Genomic DNA, 16,496 nt, shown 5'->3' with positions numbered 1-16,496 from the left:
GCACTAGAGAAAATGCCAGAGTCTTCACCAGGGAGGGAAAGGCCCTGCAGAGCTGGCTCTTCTATGACACTCCCCCTTGCTCACTTTGCTCCAGCCAGACTGGGCCCTCAAGCTGTTCCTCGAAGCAGGACACACTCCCACACCAGAGCTGGGCCCTCGACGTTCCCTTTGCCTGGAACTCTGGTTCCCATGTGGCCTCATTCTCTCACTTTCTTCAAATCTTTGCTCAAAAGTCTAAGTGAGCTCCCTGGGACAGCCCAGCACTGCCCCTCTCCTGCCCAGTCAGGTGTATAACATCTCCTATCATCCTATTTCCTTCATCGTCTGTCACCTGTCTTTCTCCATTCGAAAAGAAGGGCTGGGGGGTGGGGGGCAAGGATTATGGTTCATTCTGTTCTTGAGTTTATCCCCAGAGCTTAGAACAGGGCTTGAATCAACAAAACGTTAGCTTTAATTATACTTCACTCTTTAACCAATAGTGATTAGCAGAAAAGGGGCAGATTTAAACAATTATGCTTTATGCCCCAAACCACCAAACGATGTCTAGGAGATCATGCTAAATAAATGAGTGAGCTAAAAACTGCATGTATGCAAGAAGTTCAATGTTGTAAAAGGTATATAAAGAAAAAATAATACCCAAAAATGACATTAGTTTTATCACAAAATTATGCTGGGTTTCTTCCTCTGTTTCCTGATTGCCTCTGTTTTTCCAATTGTTGCTTTAAAAGTACAATTTTAACTCATTAAAAAATGACTGATAATCAGATTAAAAAGGGACACAACCTCACTGGACATCAAGAAGATGCAAATTAAGACGCCAAGAGATGATTTGTCCCAATACACCGGTGGTGGTGTGAAAAACAGAACATTTTAGGAAACAATCTGACGATAGCTATTAAAAATGATTCTATTTCTCAGCATCTACCTAAATAAACACTTTTATATGTGCAGGCAGAGGCACGTTCAGTAACACTCATTGAAGTATCTTATATTTCCAGGGGAAAATTCAGAAGTTTCCTGAAACCCCCTCAGCAGATGAATGTTAAACTCTAGGACATCCATGGTATGGACTACTATGTAGCGATTAAACAGAACACAGTGGGTTTACAAGGCTGGAAGAATCCCCAGGGCATACAGCAAGGTGAAAGATGTAGGTCATTGAACAATATACTCATGGCTTAAAAAAATCATAAATCATTCATTTATGATTCTTTTTAAAGATTCTATTTATTTGACAGACAAAGATACAGCGAGAGAGGGAACACAAGCAGGGGGAGTGGGAGAGGGAGAAGCAGGCTTCCCGCGGAGCAGGGCGCCCGATGCGGGGCTCGATCCCAGGACCCTGGGATCATGACCTGAGCCGAAGGCAGACGCTTAACCGACTGAGCCACCCAGGCGCCCCTGATTTATGATTTTGAAAGAATGTATTTCTAAAAGTCCTATGTTATACATAGGTTGGTAAACGCATTAAAAAGAGTGATGAAGTTAACTCACCAATCAAGGCAGTGGAATGAGGCAGCAGCTAAGGGAGATTTTATTGTTAATATTAGAATTCTTGTGTACCGTCAGAATGTACACATAGAGGACTCATGTAATTAAAAATAAATTGTATCTCTAAGAAAATGAGGCCCCCATGCTCAACCCTCCCACAATTCCCCTTAAACTCACTTCTTCAGTTAAGCCTTTCATGGGTGGTCCACCATTGAGTGCTTCCTCCTACGAGTGAATACAGCAGGGGAGAGTGTGCAAAGGGCAGGAGGAAATGAAGGAATGGGATTAAAGGGGGATGAGGGAACAGTGAACAGGGAAGGCAGAGTGAAGGAAAAACACGAAGAAAAAGAGAAGGAAAAACACTGTGAGTGAGAGAAGTCACGCCAGTCTGAATACTCGCATCCCATTCTTTACAGCTGCATGGCTGCAACCGCTCTTGCTAAGGACACTCTGCATTTTAGACAAAACCTAGGAGCCTCAAGTGCCTGACAACGTCAAAAAGGACCATAGGAAGTTATTTTTAACCTCACTGGTTCTTCATTTCACCTGTTCCCGAGAATTTATGGGGAAATAGGCTTTCATTAAATGTATCTGCTCTTTGCAATGTCCCTACATTCTACCCATTTGACAGTGGAGCTCAAGTCTGGTGGCCAGAAGTGGGTAGGGAAGGGTTGGGCCCCAGATCAGCCACCACCAAGCAGTGTGGTTTGGTCCCTTCCCACATCTGTACTCCAGCAGTCTTCTCTCCTGTGGAGTAGGGCTATAATCCTCCCTTCTCTCAAAGACAGAGTGAAGACAACCTTCAGGATGTGCTTTTATGGACTTAGAATCCACTGGAAGGCATGCGCTTCTGAAATGTATGTGTGGTGGGTGGGTGGTGGGCATGTAATTTTAAATATGGTATCCTAAAAGTATTGGGAAACTTAGGACATACATTCTCTTGGTTACTCCTCTAAAGAAAAGGAAACTCACTGGCTCGCTCTATCTATCTATCCATCCATCCATCCATCCATCTATCTATCTAATCTCTTTCCATCCATCCATCCATCCATCTATCTAATCTCTTTCCATCCATCCATCCATCCATCTATCTATCTAATCTCTTTCCATCCATCCATCCATCCATCTATCTATCTAATCTCTTTCCATCCATCCATCCATCCATCTATCTATCTAATCTCTTTCCATCCATCCATCTAACCATCCATGCATGCATCCATTCGTCCATCCATCTTTCTTCCTAGTTGTTGCTAAAGGAGGGGAGGGGGAGAACACAACTGCACAAGCATCACGAGGTATTTTCCTCTGAGGGTCAACTATCATCTCTCAGATCCTAAAAAAATGGTCCCACCAACTGAAAAGCAACATTATTCTCCACTCTCTCAAGTTTTCTCAACATTTCCAAGATTCTTAACAATTTTCCTCTCCCAGAAACATCAAAACACCACCGCAGACAGGCAGATGGGGACATTCTCTGAGGGTTTTTTTTTGGTTCTTGGCTTCCATTTAAAATAGTCATCAGGTTAAATAAGAACAAGCAAAAGTGCTCTAGCAGAAAGACTTCTCTTAAAGCTGTGTCAACAGAGACTTTATTTTTTTTAAAGAAGTGTGCAAAAAACACATCTAACCCTAGCCTTACTGAGAGCTGTCCACAGCTGCCCCTGCCCTGGAGTCTGCACCCCAGCTGTGTCTGTGGGCGTCTGGTAGCAGGTTTGCTGGGCGTGGGGTTAAAATATCCCTCCTTGGCCAGAGGTACACGGGCAGACCCTGGGGTCTTGCCAGGTGTTTGCATTCTTCCAGGAACATCGGAGAACGCATAAAGTTTGAGGAACGCGTCAGATGTCACAAGTGGCCTCACAACAAACGTCTGTTTGAAAGCCCCCGCAGATGTGGACATCCAAACATGGTCAGGCCCGACCTCTCCCAGGAGCGGGAGCTGCAAGGGCAGGGCCCAGAGTGAGGGCACGTCTCTATCTGCTCGACATCTTGAGAGCACCGCCATCACCACAGGGAGGCCAGAGACACCAGGAGGGCCCCTGCTTCCAGAATTACCTCCCCGGTGGCTGCCCTGGGAACAGAACTTCTACCATTCATCAGGCATTCCTCTGGGGTGAAGCTTCACGGCATCTATGGACACTCCTCCTTTAAGAGGAGCCTACTTCAGGAGGAGGAGGAGCCTCTGAAGGATGCCCTGCTGGAGACCACACAGTGCGGGAGGCAGGCAGCACGGGCCAGGCCAGCCCCACACCCCGTCCCCGGGGCCTGCTCCCAGGGAAGTGTGCTCCAGGATGCTTATGGGAGTATGCAAGAGTTGGTTCACCTAATTCCCTCCCCTTCCTGCCCTCCACGACCGAAAGAGGTTTATTTCCCTTGGAAATTGTCCAGTCTAGTCTAGGACCCCGCCCCCCGCCACTCCAGGTGATGATATTGTTAACTCTATGATACAGGTGGTTGAAACTAACACATCATCAGGCAAGGCACCCCCTCCTTGCAGTCACCTGTAGACCCCCAGGTCACCCACCCCCGCCTCAGTCCCTGTACTTCCTGAAGACTTTTCTCCCGGATCGTGGCCACCTCTTCCGGCACCTGTCGATGTCAGTGATGGCGGGTCCTGTGCCCTGCCAATCAGCTCCACAGCCCCTCCTCTTGATCTCTTCTCTGCCCAATATCCCCATGCTTGTGGCCAGCCTTTCATTGCCAACTACTGCACCTGCTGCCTTGGACTTCCAACATCCACTCCTGGACACTTCCCTTTGCTGCTCACTCCTGCAGGACTCCAGCCACTCACCAACACCCTAGGGACCCCCAATCCACTGACCCACCACTCTTCAGCACCTATCACTGCCTTGGGTCCTTATTCCTGTCCTTGCCTGGCTCAGTGTCAGGGAAGGCACTGTCCTGACTCCACCTGACTCCTTCCTCCTTCTTTCCCTCCAGTGGCATTGCCCAGAGAAACCTCAGTCCTGGTTAAATTCAGTTCTGTAACTCTGCACTTGTGCCTGCGCCATCGTGGCTGAAAGTAGCTGGAGAAACTCACAGCTATGTTGCACAATGACGGGTCATTCTGGAAGCACAGCTACAAGCCTGGAAACCCCTGCTCTGTGATTGTGGGTGAGCCGCCGGGGACCCAAGCCAAGGCCAAGCCTTCTCCTTTACTCAAGGCCATGGCTCCATGGAGCCTCCCCTCTGCCCCAGACCACTCCCATCCATGCATACGACATGTGGATGCTTCCGTTTTGACCTCACTTCCCCAAATACCGGGTCTCTCCCCTCTACAGAGACACCCCTGTAATACATAGAGGATCCGTATTACCCCCGACATCTGCAACCCATCTCCTTAACGTTAGCTCCTGCCACTTGATGGGCACCTCTCTAGCTAGGGTCCCCTTAAGAGCCCCCATAGCTTGGTCAGGTCCTTCTTGGTCTTCCTAATCCATGGCCCAGCAGCTGCGGTGGACACAGCCAACCCGCCCCCCATATCCTTGAACACATCCTCCCTGGGGGCTCCCAGAACGTCACCCTGCCTGGTTTTGCTTCCGCCTCCCTGCCAGCCCCACTCCTGGTCTCTGGCTGGTTCCTCTTCCCAACCCTGCTTGCTCAGTGCCAGCAGACCCCTGGGCTCGGCGCCTGCACCTCTTGTGGACATGACCCTCTTTTCTCCCCGACCCATCCCCTCTGGCTCTCCCTTTTGCTCTGCACCTTAGCCGCCTTGCTGTCCCTGGGATACTCTTCCAGCTGGGTTTATGCCCGAGATACCTGCACAGCTCACCCCTCACCTACTTCGGTGACATCTTTCCTGATAGCCTACTTAAAACTGCAAACCCCTCCTCACCCTCATCACTCCCTATTTTGTTTTCTTAATTTATTTTTCTCCACAGCAGTTATCACCCACCCCTCGAATGTAAGGCCCATGAGGGCAGAGCTTTATACCTCTTCGGCTCACTCCCAGATACCCAGTCCTAGAATGGTGTCAGGCATGGGGTAGGTGCTCGATACACACTTGTAGAGTGAATCATGGATGCATTACAAGCTTATGCTAATTGTGAATTGTGATTTAGAACTTCAGGGACACGAAGGAAAGCATCACATACATTCCCACTTCTCTCTCGGGGCCGATTTTTCTCTTCCCTGCCCCCGTGGGGTAAGATGTGGGACCACCAGGGCCTCCAAATGTCCCAGGTTGACCCCTGGTCCCTAGTTCCAGGTTTCCTCTGGCTTCCTAAATGGCCAGAGGGTCTGGATCTTCTGCCCATCCAGACAGCGAGCAGCCAGCTTGTTGCACTTGGCTTTTTCTCCAAAGCAGGGTACCCCAGTGGCTCCCCTCCATTGGTCAGAGGGGACCCGGCTTGCAGTGGGACAACAAGGGCAAAGGGTGAACACCTGAGACCCAGCTCCCATCCCAAACAGGAGAAGAAACGCGCCCCGTGTCTCCTTGTGCAGGAAACACCCTGCTTCTCTGTAGCTTTGGGAGCCTCTTATCACCTTTGACCTTCCAACATTCCTGAGGCAAGAGGATAATCCCCATTCGCCAGCTAAGAAAATCAAGGCTCAGGGAAGTCGAAGGGTTTGCCCAAAGTCACACAGACAGCTAGAAGGAAATCGGGAACCAGCTCTTGAACCAATTATCTCCTGAGGATTTACGGTATTAAGGAAAGATGCATGTGATATCACCACCACCCTTAATGGTTCACACTTTATTCTTGAGAACTCAACATTTCCGAATCTTAGCCCACGGTTAGCCAAGTCTGCTTTCCACCCAAGGCCAGGGCTGCCACAGACTAGCCCAGGAGCAGATAACACCAACCTTGCATTCTGGTCAGAAGGCCTCAGGCGCCTACCTAGGGCTGGCACACAGAGCCCTCAGTGACTGCCTGAGACTCAGCTCTTTGGCTGCCAACAACTGCCTGTATTTGAAATCAGAGAAAATGTTCCCAAGTTATAGCCTTTTATGATGGTGCATTCTGGAGAAGCCACAATCTCCAGATCTCTTCTAGAACATAAGCTTGTGGAGGACAGGGAACAGTGCTTAGCACATAGCAGGCTCTCAATAAACGTGTGTTCAATGAACTGTGAGTCTGGCCGGGCCCCAGCGGCCCAGTGGCGCGGGATGGGGGCGCAGTGGAGCAGAGGGGCTTCCTGCCTGGATCCCAGACTCTGCCACCTGGGCCATCCACGCCTCAGCAATCAAGGGCCAGGCAACTAGATGCTCCCTGGATTTAGGGTTCCCTCTCCCCCCACTGGAGTCTGCCAGGGCCCCTGCACCTACCCAGGCCCCGCCGGCGCTCACCTGGGAGATGTGGGACTGCGTCTGCTCGCTCTCACCGTCCCCCTCCGTCTTGTCGGTCAACAGCCCCTGCACCTGGTACTCGAGCACGTAGCTGTCAATGAAGCGCTCCAGCTCCTCGATCTCCTGGGAGCGGCTGCTCCCAGCCTCGGATGAGGCTGACGCAGCAGAGGAGTTCTCCATCCCTCCAGCTCAGGGGCTGTGTGGGGGCTGCAGGAGACAGAACAGCAGGCTCGGTGAGACGCAGCCGGAGGGAGGTGTGGACGACGCCCCACTTGAGAACCACTGCCCGCTCCTGGAACATTCTCTCATCCGTCCCGGCATCTTGGCCTCCCAACATCCCAGAGAAGTGAGTGGGGCACCAGCTTGCCTTCAATGTGAAGAATACGCTACAAGTCTCCCTGCACGTGGAGGGAAACTGAGGCCCAGGGAAGGCAGGTAGCTTGCCTAACTGGCCAACGCAGTAACTTGTGCAGTGTTGGGTCTTAGTCCACACCTGCACCTTACCACGTGGGATTCGGCAGGGGACAGACCCCGCTTCCCAGCCAAGCCCCATTTCCCAACCTGGAGTTAGCCAAATCTACCACAAGGCAGAGTGAAACAGACCACAGGCTTTGACGTCCCAGACTCAAGCACTGGGATGTACCAGGGTCCTCAGACACAAACCCCCTAAGGGGCCTGGGTCCTGCAAGAAAATGTCTCCTAAAGAGACGCTTTCTCTTGGGACACCACACTACCCCCTAAATTAGGTGAGGCCCGTAGGCCTTAATTGTGTATACACAACTTTGCAGCCTTGTTATGATGCAGCTGACCAGGACACACTATGCTCAGTCTGTAAGGATGTGACTGGTTTTTAATGACAGAACATGAAGAGTCTGGGAGAGCATGGGCTAGCCATGGGCGGCGTCTGGCCACCCTCCACAGGCATGTGGCTCTCTCGTGAGCCCTCGGGCCCTCTCTCTGTGCTGGCCTGGCATCACGTGACTGGCATTCTAGGGATACTTGCTAAAGTCCACCCACAGAACTGCTGTCCTTCCCTGACCAGACTGGGTCAATCCAGCCATTCATTGCAGGGGCACAGGCCTGCAGGGACACCCCCCCCAACTGCCTGCTCCTGTCCCCCGAAGCTCCCACCTGGAAGTGGGGAGAACAGGGACCCTTCTCACCTCTGGGTCCCTTCCCACCAGAGACCCTCCCCTTCCTTCTGACAGGCTCTAGGCCAGATGGGAAGGGGCTTTCAGGCTTATCTGGTGTCCCTTTCGTCATCGGAAAACTGCTGCTTTCCGTGGGGGAGTGCATTCAAGCTGGAGGAAGCCCAGCCTGCATGCGGTTTCATCATCAGAACTAGTAGAATGGTCTTCTACCAAACCACCACCAGGAGATACACAAAGAAGACCCGAATAACACACAGGACTCTGGGACCACAAGGGGTTGCATGCATCTAGAAAGTGACTGTTGATAATAAAGGCAAGGTCCTTGTATATTGAAAGGAGCATGTGAATTTCAAGACCTTGGATTACTAGTAGAGAACTTTTTTGGAACACAGTTATTTGCCAACTTATCAAGGGTCTGTTGAGTCTTCAACTATAATGGATCCAAAACAGGGCACTGGGTTCCAGAAAGGCTGCTGAGACCATGAACATGGACTCCCCAAGACCGTCACTGGCCTTTTCAAAGGTTGGTGCCGGTGGTGGGGAAGAAGAGCTGCCTGGGGGGACACCCACATGCCTCAACTGATTTCCTGGCTCCTATTTTGGCTTTTGGCTGCTGCATGGGGCCCTGCCTCCGCTGGACCCCAGGGCAGCTGCAGAGGACCTGTGCTTGCTCTGGGTTCCTGAGCTCTGCAGCCTTGGGCCTCATGGGTATGTGCACCTGACCCAGAGGGAAGACTCCAAAGTTTCAGATCCGGGTACCCTCATCAGAGGGCAGGTGTGGAGGCCAGGGTGGCAACAGGTCTGCAGGAGAGTTGGCTCAGACTGGGGAGAAGCACGCTGAGTGGTGCAGGGCCATGGTCGGAGGTGAAGGTGGGGATGTCCCATGCCCCTTCCTCCACCTGCCATTCAAGGCCTATAGCAGGCTTACACCCTTCCTACCACCATGGCCCACCTTACCCGTCCTGCTCCAATGGTTGCCCATGACCCCTTCTTACCCTACTCCTTGTCCTGGCCACATGCCATGTGTGGTAGGCAGAACACTAAGAGGGTTCTGGGTGCACACCTTCTCCTAATTACTCAATCAAACACTAATCTAGCTACTCCTGGGGAGGAATTTTGCAATTAAATTCCAAATCAGCAGACCTTAAGATAGGGAGACTATTCAGGAGGTCCTCATCCAGTCACATGAGCCTCTTAAATCTGGGATGGGAGGTAGAGACAGAGATTCAAAGCATGAGAAAGACTCAGCACACTGTGGCTAGCTTGAAGAAGGAGCGTGTGCAAAGAAAGCAGGCAGCGTCCAGGAACTGAGAAGCAAACCTTGGTCAATGACCAGCAAGGAGAAGGGCACCTCAGTCCTACAACCGTAAGCAAGTAACTTCTGCCAACAACCGATGAGCCTGGGAGCAGACTTTGTCCCCAAAGTCTCCAAATGAGAACTCAGCCTGGCTGACACTTTGGTTTGTCTCATGATTTACTGAGCTGGACTTCTGACTTTTAAGAGCTGTGAGGTAATAAGTGGGTATTGTTTTAAGCTGCTAAGTTTGTAGCAATTTGTTACAAGGCCATAGAAAGAGAACATGTGATGCTCTCTCTCTGCCTCTGCTTTTGCTCACACTGTGCCCCTCACCCAGAGACACATTCCCCTTCCCTCTGCCTACAAAATCTAGCAGTCCTTACATGCACAGAATGCTAGAACAGTGCCTCAGCGGCCATCTGGCAACCAGCCCAATCCCCTGCTTTCAGAGTGGGCTAGTGGGCAAAGGATCTACCCCGCCTTGGCATGTGGGCATGGATACTGTGACTTCTAATAACAGGAATGGCTAAAGTGCCCTGGGCCTATCTCACGTGCCAGGCACTGTTCCCAGCACTTGATATACCTTCTCCCACTTACCCCTCACAATAACGCCATGAAACTGGTATAATTATACTCCTCAGGAGTGAAAACTGAGGGGGTGCCTGGGTGGCTCAGATGGTTAAGCGTCTGCCTTCAGCTCAGGTCATGATCCCAGGGCCCTGGGATCGAGTCCCGCATCGGGCTCCCTGCTCGGCAGGGAGCCTGCTTCTCCCTCTGCCTCTCTCTCTCTGTCTCTTATGAATAAATAAATGAAATCTTTTTTTAAAAAAGTGAAAACTGAGGTTCAGAGAGGTGAGGTAACTTGCTCAAGTTTGCACAGCACAGTTCCAGGCGTGCCTATACCTCACTGCCTCTTCATCCCACCTCCTGGCAGTCTGCTCCGGCTCTCAGGACACCTCCCACTTCTCATCGTCCACTCCCCTTCCAAAGCCCAGTGGGTTCTTCAAGTGCTGTGTGTGCCTCTTACCCCCCCCCCCCCCCCCCGCTGGGCTGCAGGCTCTAGAGGGCTGGGCCCCATGCCTAGCTCACTGCCCGGCGCTGGGCAGACGGCTGGGCCTCGGGGTGGGGGTTGGGATGATAAGGTTGATGTCCAGAGAGGGTTGAAAAGGAGCTGCCTGCTGGAAAAGCCAGTGTCTCAGGCCATGCCCATTATTCCTTGAAGACCTAAGATCTTATCAAGGGCCTCCTGGTATACTTTACAGGTACGGGCGGAGGACTGGGCTTTGCAGGAACCAGACAGGAGTGTTTCCAGGAGGATTAAGTGCCCGGCTCTGCCTGCAGCAGCAGCTCTGGCCTGCTCTGCTGGACTCTCCCAGGCTCTCGCAGGCCCCTCACCAGGCCACACCACAGTCCCGTGAGGAACCCTGGGATCAGTGATCACTGCAGAAGGGGACAGGCAGTGAGACCCACTCCCAGTCTGCCCCAGTTTGGTGCCCAGAGGGAAACAGAGGACTCCCACACTGGTCGCTTCTGGATGGCCTGGGTGCCCTCCACCCTCTCGGTGCCCCTCCCACTGCCGTCAGAGTCACACGGTGAGCCTGACAGTACCTCCCCTCAGCTGCCCCGAGCGCATTCTGCCCAGGGCTCCCCTGGCACACCCAGCAGATGCCAGCAGGGCCCCCCTGGCGCCTGGCTCCTGTGCCCGAGCAGGAAGAGGTGCTAACTGTTCCCAGGGCGGCCCCTGACGAACTCTCTCCTCAGTCTCTCATGCCAACTGAGGTGTGTCCTTCACGGTCTCTCAGCAGGTCCCAGTGGACTGGGCCCAGCTGCCCACAGTGGGGACCAGACCCGTAACACCCCGTTGCCCGGCGCTCCTTCCTCCTGTGTCACTCTCCCCAGGGACGCCTGTTCTTGGCCCACAGTGGGCACCAGACCCATGACACCCCTTTGCCCGGCGCTCCTTCCTCCTGTGTCACTCTCCCCAGGGACGCCTGTTCTTGGCCCACAGTGGGCACCAGACCCATGACACCCCTTTGCCCGGCGCTCCTTCCTCCTGTGTCACTCTCCCCAGGGACGCCTGTTCTTGGCCCACAGTGGGCACCAGACCCATGACACCCCTTTGCCCGGCGCTCCTTCCTCCTGTGTCACTCTCCCCAGGGACGCCTGTTCTTGGGGTACGTCCAGGAACTCCACTTTCCGAGACAGAACCAGGCTAATGTATCACCTGGGCTCATTTGTACATTCTAGAATGAGTCCCAACCAGGGCACTTTACCTCCTCAGCAGAGAAGAGGGAGGAGGGAGAGGAAGGGGGTGCTGTCCACCTCATCCATCTCCTCAGCTACTGGGCTGGGAAGTTCACTCAGGCACTCACACCCCATTTTTTAAAATTGTGGTAAAATACATTTGCACAACATAAAACGTACCACTGTAACCATTTTTAAGTGTACAGTTTGGTGGTATTAAGAGTTTTCACAATGTTGTATACGCAACATTGCTATGTTTCCAGAACTTTCCAGCATCCCAAATAGAAACTCTGTACCTATTCAGCAACTCCCACTCCCCTCATCTCAGCCCCTGGCAACTCTCGCTCTCCCTTCTGGCTCCACAGATCTGTCTATTCTGGGTACCTCCTGTAAGTGGAATCATACAACATTTGTTCTTTTGTAACTGGGTTCTTTCACTTAGGATAATGTTTTCAAGATTCACTCACGGTGGAACATGTATCAGAATTTCACGCCAGACACTGTATTACAATAACATATTGTACACAGAAACTCCATTTTGTGTGTCCGTCATCCATCCATGAACATGTGGCTTGTTTCTGCCTTTGGCTATTGTGAGTAGTGCTGCTATGAACACGGGTGTAACATCTGAGTCGCTGTTTTCAATTCTCTGGGGTGCATACCCACAAGCTCTGCCCTATTTTTAAGGTAAAAGGAATGAGGAGGCACGGAGTGAATGAACTCTTAGGCCAGTGTAAGGCCAGGGAGATACAGGGATGCTTTCTCAAGGGCTTGTCGCGTTCCCCTCCTGCCTGGGTTTGGAGGTCTCTTCCTGGCTCAGTTTCGCATTCACAGCAAATTCAGGATGAGAGATTGCCCACACGGCTGGGCCGCTGGCGAAGCTGAGAGGGCCAGCGAGAGGAGCTTCTGTTTTCATGATCCCAGTGGAAGTGAGGGGGGAGGGAGCAGAGGAGGAAGGAAGGAGAGGGTGGACGAGAAGAGATACCTCCAGAGGCAGCCATCCAGAATGCAGAGCATTGCAGAGTGGAGGAAGCCGGAGCCCAGGAACAAGCTGGCCAATGCAGCCAGCCAGCCAGCCAGCCAGCCACCTCTCCCCACCCTGCCCCCACTGCCAGGTGATGGATGCAGAAGAACAAAAAGGCAAGCAGCAGGAGTGGGGGGCGGGGGGAGTGCTGAGGCTGCGTTTTGCTGTAAAGGGCAGGCAGCCCAGAGCCTGCGGGCAGGAGGGGTGAGCCAGGCGAGCAGAGCTTGAGGAGGGGTGCAAAGGGGCTAAGCCTACAGAAGGACAGCAGGGGTGGGGGGCTCCTTGGCCTGCACTGCCCAGATGGGACTTAGGCCCATCTACAGCTGTCTGGCAAAAGGCCTGACTCTTGCTCTCCTCCTGATGTTGATCAGAGACCCCATCCCAGCCCCAGGGGCCCAGGGCACTGTCACCCCCCGCACCCCCACTGTAGCTTTTTATAGGCTTGCCACTAGAGCCGGGGGAACCTGGCTGCCTATTTTCAAGGCCAGAAACAAAAACACTCATGTTCTTTGATGAAAAGGCAACCCTCTCCCCACCAGTGTCCCCCTACTCAGACCCCGTGAATCTTCTCCTTGCTGCCCCCTCTGCCCAGAGCAGTGTGGTTCCCTTAGAAAACCAGCACTTGAAGATGTTTCTGCTGATGAGTGCTCTCTGCCGGAGGCTAGAAGTTTCTCTCCCCCAGCCTTCTGGCCCTGCCTGCCTTTGAGGCTGTGAGAGCTCATGGTTTGAGGCTGTGAGCGCTCATGGTGGTGTTAGCGTCAGGGGCTAGAGATCTGGAGGAAACAGGCAGGCTGACATCACCGGGCACCCCGTGTATCCCCAGAGACAAGACGCTGGAACCCGTCCCAGCCGGCTCAGCATGCCTTTTTGCACGCCCAGTGACAAATGGCATTAGTAGCTGTAAATTTAGCCAATCCCTTTAAGAAGAGCCAGGCATTAAAGGCATTACCTCCTCCTCCAATACCCGGGATGACTCGGTGACCTGCAAACCAGATAAGATGCCTCACCTCCCCTGCCACCAGCCCTTCTCTAGGGAATCCATCATTCCAGGCCCCCAAATGAGGCAGCACGGTACCCCCTCGCCCTTCATCAGACCCTTTCCCTCAGGTCCTCAGCATGCAACTCACCCTGGGTCCCTTTCTGGGAGCGCCCAGACGAAGCCTGGGAAGGTCTCGATTTCTGTTTTCCTGATTTGTTTCTGCTTTCCTGATGTGGCTTTTAGGAGCTTTTGACTGCTGTGAGGAGCCTAGCCTCTTGGACCCCAGGCCAGCTGCAGGGTAGCTGTGTGGTGCGGGAGGGGGCTTGCCCCGGGCTCCGTCCACCCGTCCCAGCAGTACTGCACCTCTGCAGACAGAGGTAGGCACGTCTGAGCTGTGGGTGGGCAGCAGGGCCCAGCACGTCACCACCACTCACCTCGTGCTGAAGGCATCCACCCCTGTCTCCACCCCACTTTTCCCACGGTCACGGTGCCCCACAGCCTCCCTCCCTCGGGGCCCCTTCCAGCAGTTGGTTCCTGGGGACACAGAGCCCCTCCCCTCTCGCTGTCTTAGCTCCCCTCTGCGCTGGCAACTGAACCTTCACCTAGAGCCTGCAAGGAGAGCTCTCTCCTCTGTGGGCTGTCAGGCAGCCCCCCAGGGCCAAGCCAGGTCACAGAGGCCTGCTGAGATGGTAGGAGAGGCCACTGCTCAGGGACACAGGACGCCCCCGGCTCTCCCAAGGAAGCCATGGGGACCCCCCCTTCACAATGCCAGTGGCCAGCCCACCCCTTGGAGGCCAGCCCACGCTCCACCTCCTGTATAAACGAGGCTCCAGACAGAATGCTTCTCCCCCGCTCCCCCGGCCACCTGCAGCCCTCATGCCCACCACTCTGCCTCTCCAGGCAGTGCTGGACACCTTTGCATGCAGGAGCCTTCGGTCCCCAACTGCCAGAAATGGGAAAGTTCAAATACACTCAGAGCTGGAGGTGACTTCAGAAATCAACATTCGTGGAGCATCTGGGTGGTTCATTCGGTTAAGTGGCCACCTTCAGCTCAGGTCATGATCCCGGGGTCCTGGGATCGAGCCCCGCATCGGGCTCCCTGCTCTACGGGAAGCCTGCTTCTCCCTCTCCCACTCCCCCTACTTGTGTTCCCTCTCTCACTGTGTGTCTCTCTCTGTCAAATAAATAAAATCCTAAAAAAATTTTTTAAAAAAGAAATCAACATTTACTGTTAGTGTTGGGGACACCTGAGGTGCTCTAAATGTCTGACAGCCCCCTCCCCCACTGTAACCCTTTGTGGCTCCAAGGTCAGACAGGGCGTTAGCTAGCATACGGTTTTCAAACTGCACGTCTCAGCTATTTACTGGGCTGTAAAATAAACTTAGGGTAAAATAAAGTCATGATTTCAGCATTTAGAAATATACAACTGAATTGAAACCATCAGTGAGTGACATGCATTGTAGACACGACTATTGTTCCATGGAACCGGTGCTCCCCCTGTTCATGGAAGATGTGTTTCTTCTGCGAGGCGTGGCCAAGAGGTTAAGTAAAGTGGCTTCCAGACTTCCATGTGTCGTGTGGCAGGAATCACAGGCTGTCTTGTTCAAATGCAGATTCGGATTCTGAGGGTTGGAGGTGGGGCCTGGGATTCTGCATTTCTAACCAGCTCCCAGCTGACGTTGTTTTTTCATGTCAGAGGAGCTCGCTTTGAATAGCCAAGATCTAGAAAACCTCTCACATCCCTTCCCTCCCTTATTCAGATATCTCACCCTGGTCTGGAAAATTCTCCATCCTGACCCTTGGGCCTGCAGGTCAGCTCCCTGCAGGGGGGGCAGCGCTGCTTTGAGGGCCCCCTTGGGGCGAGGCTGGACCTCGACAGGCTGAATTAGCATTTACTGGTGGACACCAGGACCACCCACCTCCACCTGAGGCTCACAGCCAGGTACACATAACAGCACCTGCTCAGAGCCTAGCAATGCCAAGCTATAGGCCCAGATGCGTCCCACTGGTCAGAGCCAGCCAAAGGGGCTCCTAAAACCAAAGCTTCGTGACCTCAGTGGTCCTTAGAGAATGAGACGGTACTGACCCCTCCTCTGTGCAGATGAGGTTGCTGGAGCCCAAAGAAGGGAATTGTCTTGCTAGGAGCCACAGAGTTGCCTATGGAAAGAGCTGGGTCTGTAACCCAGGTCCCCAGACTCCAAGCCCCTCAACAGCTTGCCAGCCCTGGAGTCACCTCCCCTCCCCAGCCCAGTGACTGTCAATGTCTTTGGAGCCCAAGTGCAGTTTGGGTTACAATCATTACGTCAAACAATAATGACAGGACAGCTATTCCTAGATAAACAGGCAACCTCCAAGTCATCGTACTGAGCTCCCACTCTGAAAGCCCTGTGGGTCTATCAGAACTTGTATGGAGAAGACAAATGGGGCTCAGGCCTCACTGGTCCCTCCCTGAGAGCTGCCTCCAGGAGTATCTGAGGAGCTGGACCAAATTTCAGGGTGAGGGGACAGGTCACTGTGGGCCAGGGAGGCGAGAGAGATGCTGTGAATCCTTCTCGCCTAAGCATGCTGGCGTGGCCCACCCACTGGCAGGAGGGCGCACCCACTGCCATCCACCCAGGGGATGCCAATTAGATTCCAGTCTCCGGCTTCGGACTTCCTCTTGAAGGAAGAACACCAACCCAGCAGCTTTCCCAGCTCTGCAGAGGCCACCACGCTGGTAGGTGGGCTGGGCCAAAGGGCAGGATGGCACCTACGGTGGGCTCTGGGAGAGCCCACCCCTGCTTTATCCCTGGTCATCCCTGTTGTCCAGGTCTGCCTTGCCCTGGGCCCCTGAGTCCAACAGGAGCCAGGGCTCCTAGCACTGACGCCCCACCTGCTTTAGCACTGACCCTTCTCCTGCTCCCAGCACTGACCCCCAACCCGCTCCTGACACTGCCCTGCCATGTGTTCCCTTGGTGCTGAGAATAGGCTGCTTCCTGACACCCCTCACCCTCCCCAGTGCTGTTACCCAACTCTCATCCTCC

General features: G+C 53.3%; 1 protein-coding gene across 8 annotated transcripts in view; it reads right to left on the bottom strand.

The window, feature by feature from the left end:
* The window catches only part of CTIF (cap binding complex dependent translation initiation factor), a 288,471-nt gene that overhangs the window by 208,000 nt on the left and 63,975 nt on the right, over positions 1-16,496 (bottom strand). For 6 of the 8 annotated variants that reach the window (XR_003516957.2, XM_027576486.2, XM_027576491.2 and 3 more), the window contains exons 2-3: positions 6,779-6,985; positions 1,669-1,716 (exon numbers count right to left, since the gene is read on the bottom strand). Coding sequence is in view for 7 of the 8 variants with exons in the window: in XM_027576486.2 (XP_027432287.1) it covers positions 1,669-1,716; positions 6,779-6,958 (228 nt within the window). In the remaining variant the exon portion in view is untranslated. The remainder of the gene's footprint in view (positions 1-1,668; positions 1,717-6,778; positions 6,986-16,496) is intronic. The other 2 variants (XM_027576492.2, XM_027576493.2) reach the window with 1 other exon arrangement.

Source organism: Zalophus californianus, chromosome 14, assembly GCF_009762305.2.
Source record: "Zalophus californianus isolate mZalCal1 chromosome 14, mZalCal1.pri.v2, whole genome shotgun sequence".
NCBI classification, from domain to species: domain Eukaryota; kingdom Metazoa; phylum Chordata; class Mammalia; order Carnivora; family Otariidae; genus Zalophus; species Zalophus californianus.
This window is presented reverse-complemented; position numbering and strand designations above follow the sequence as displayed.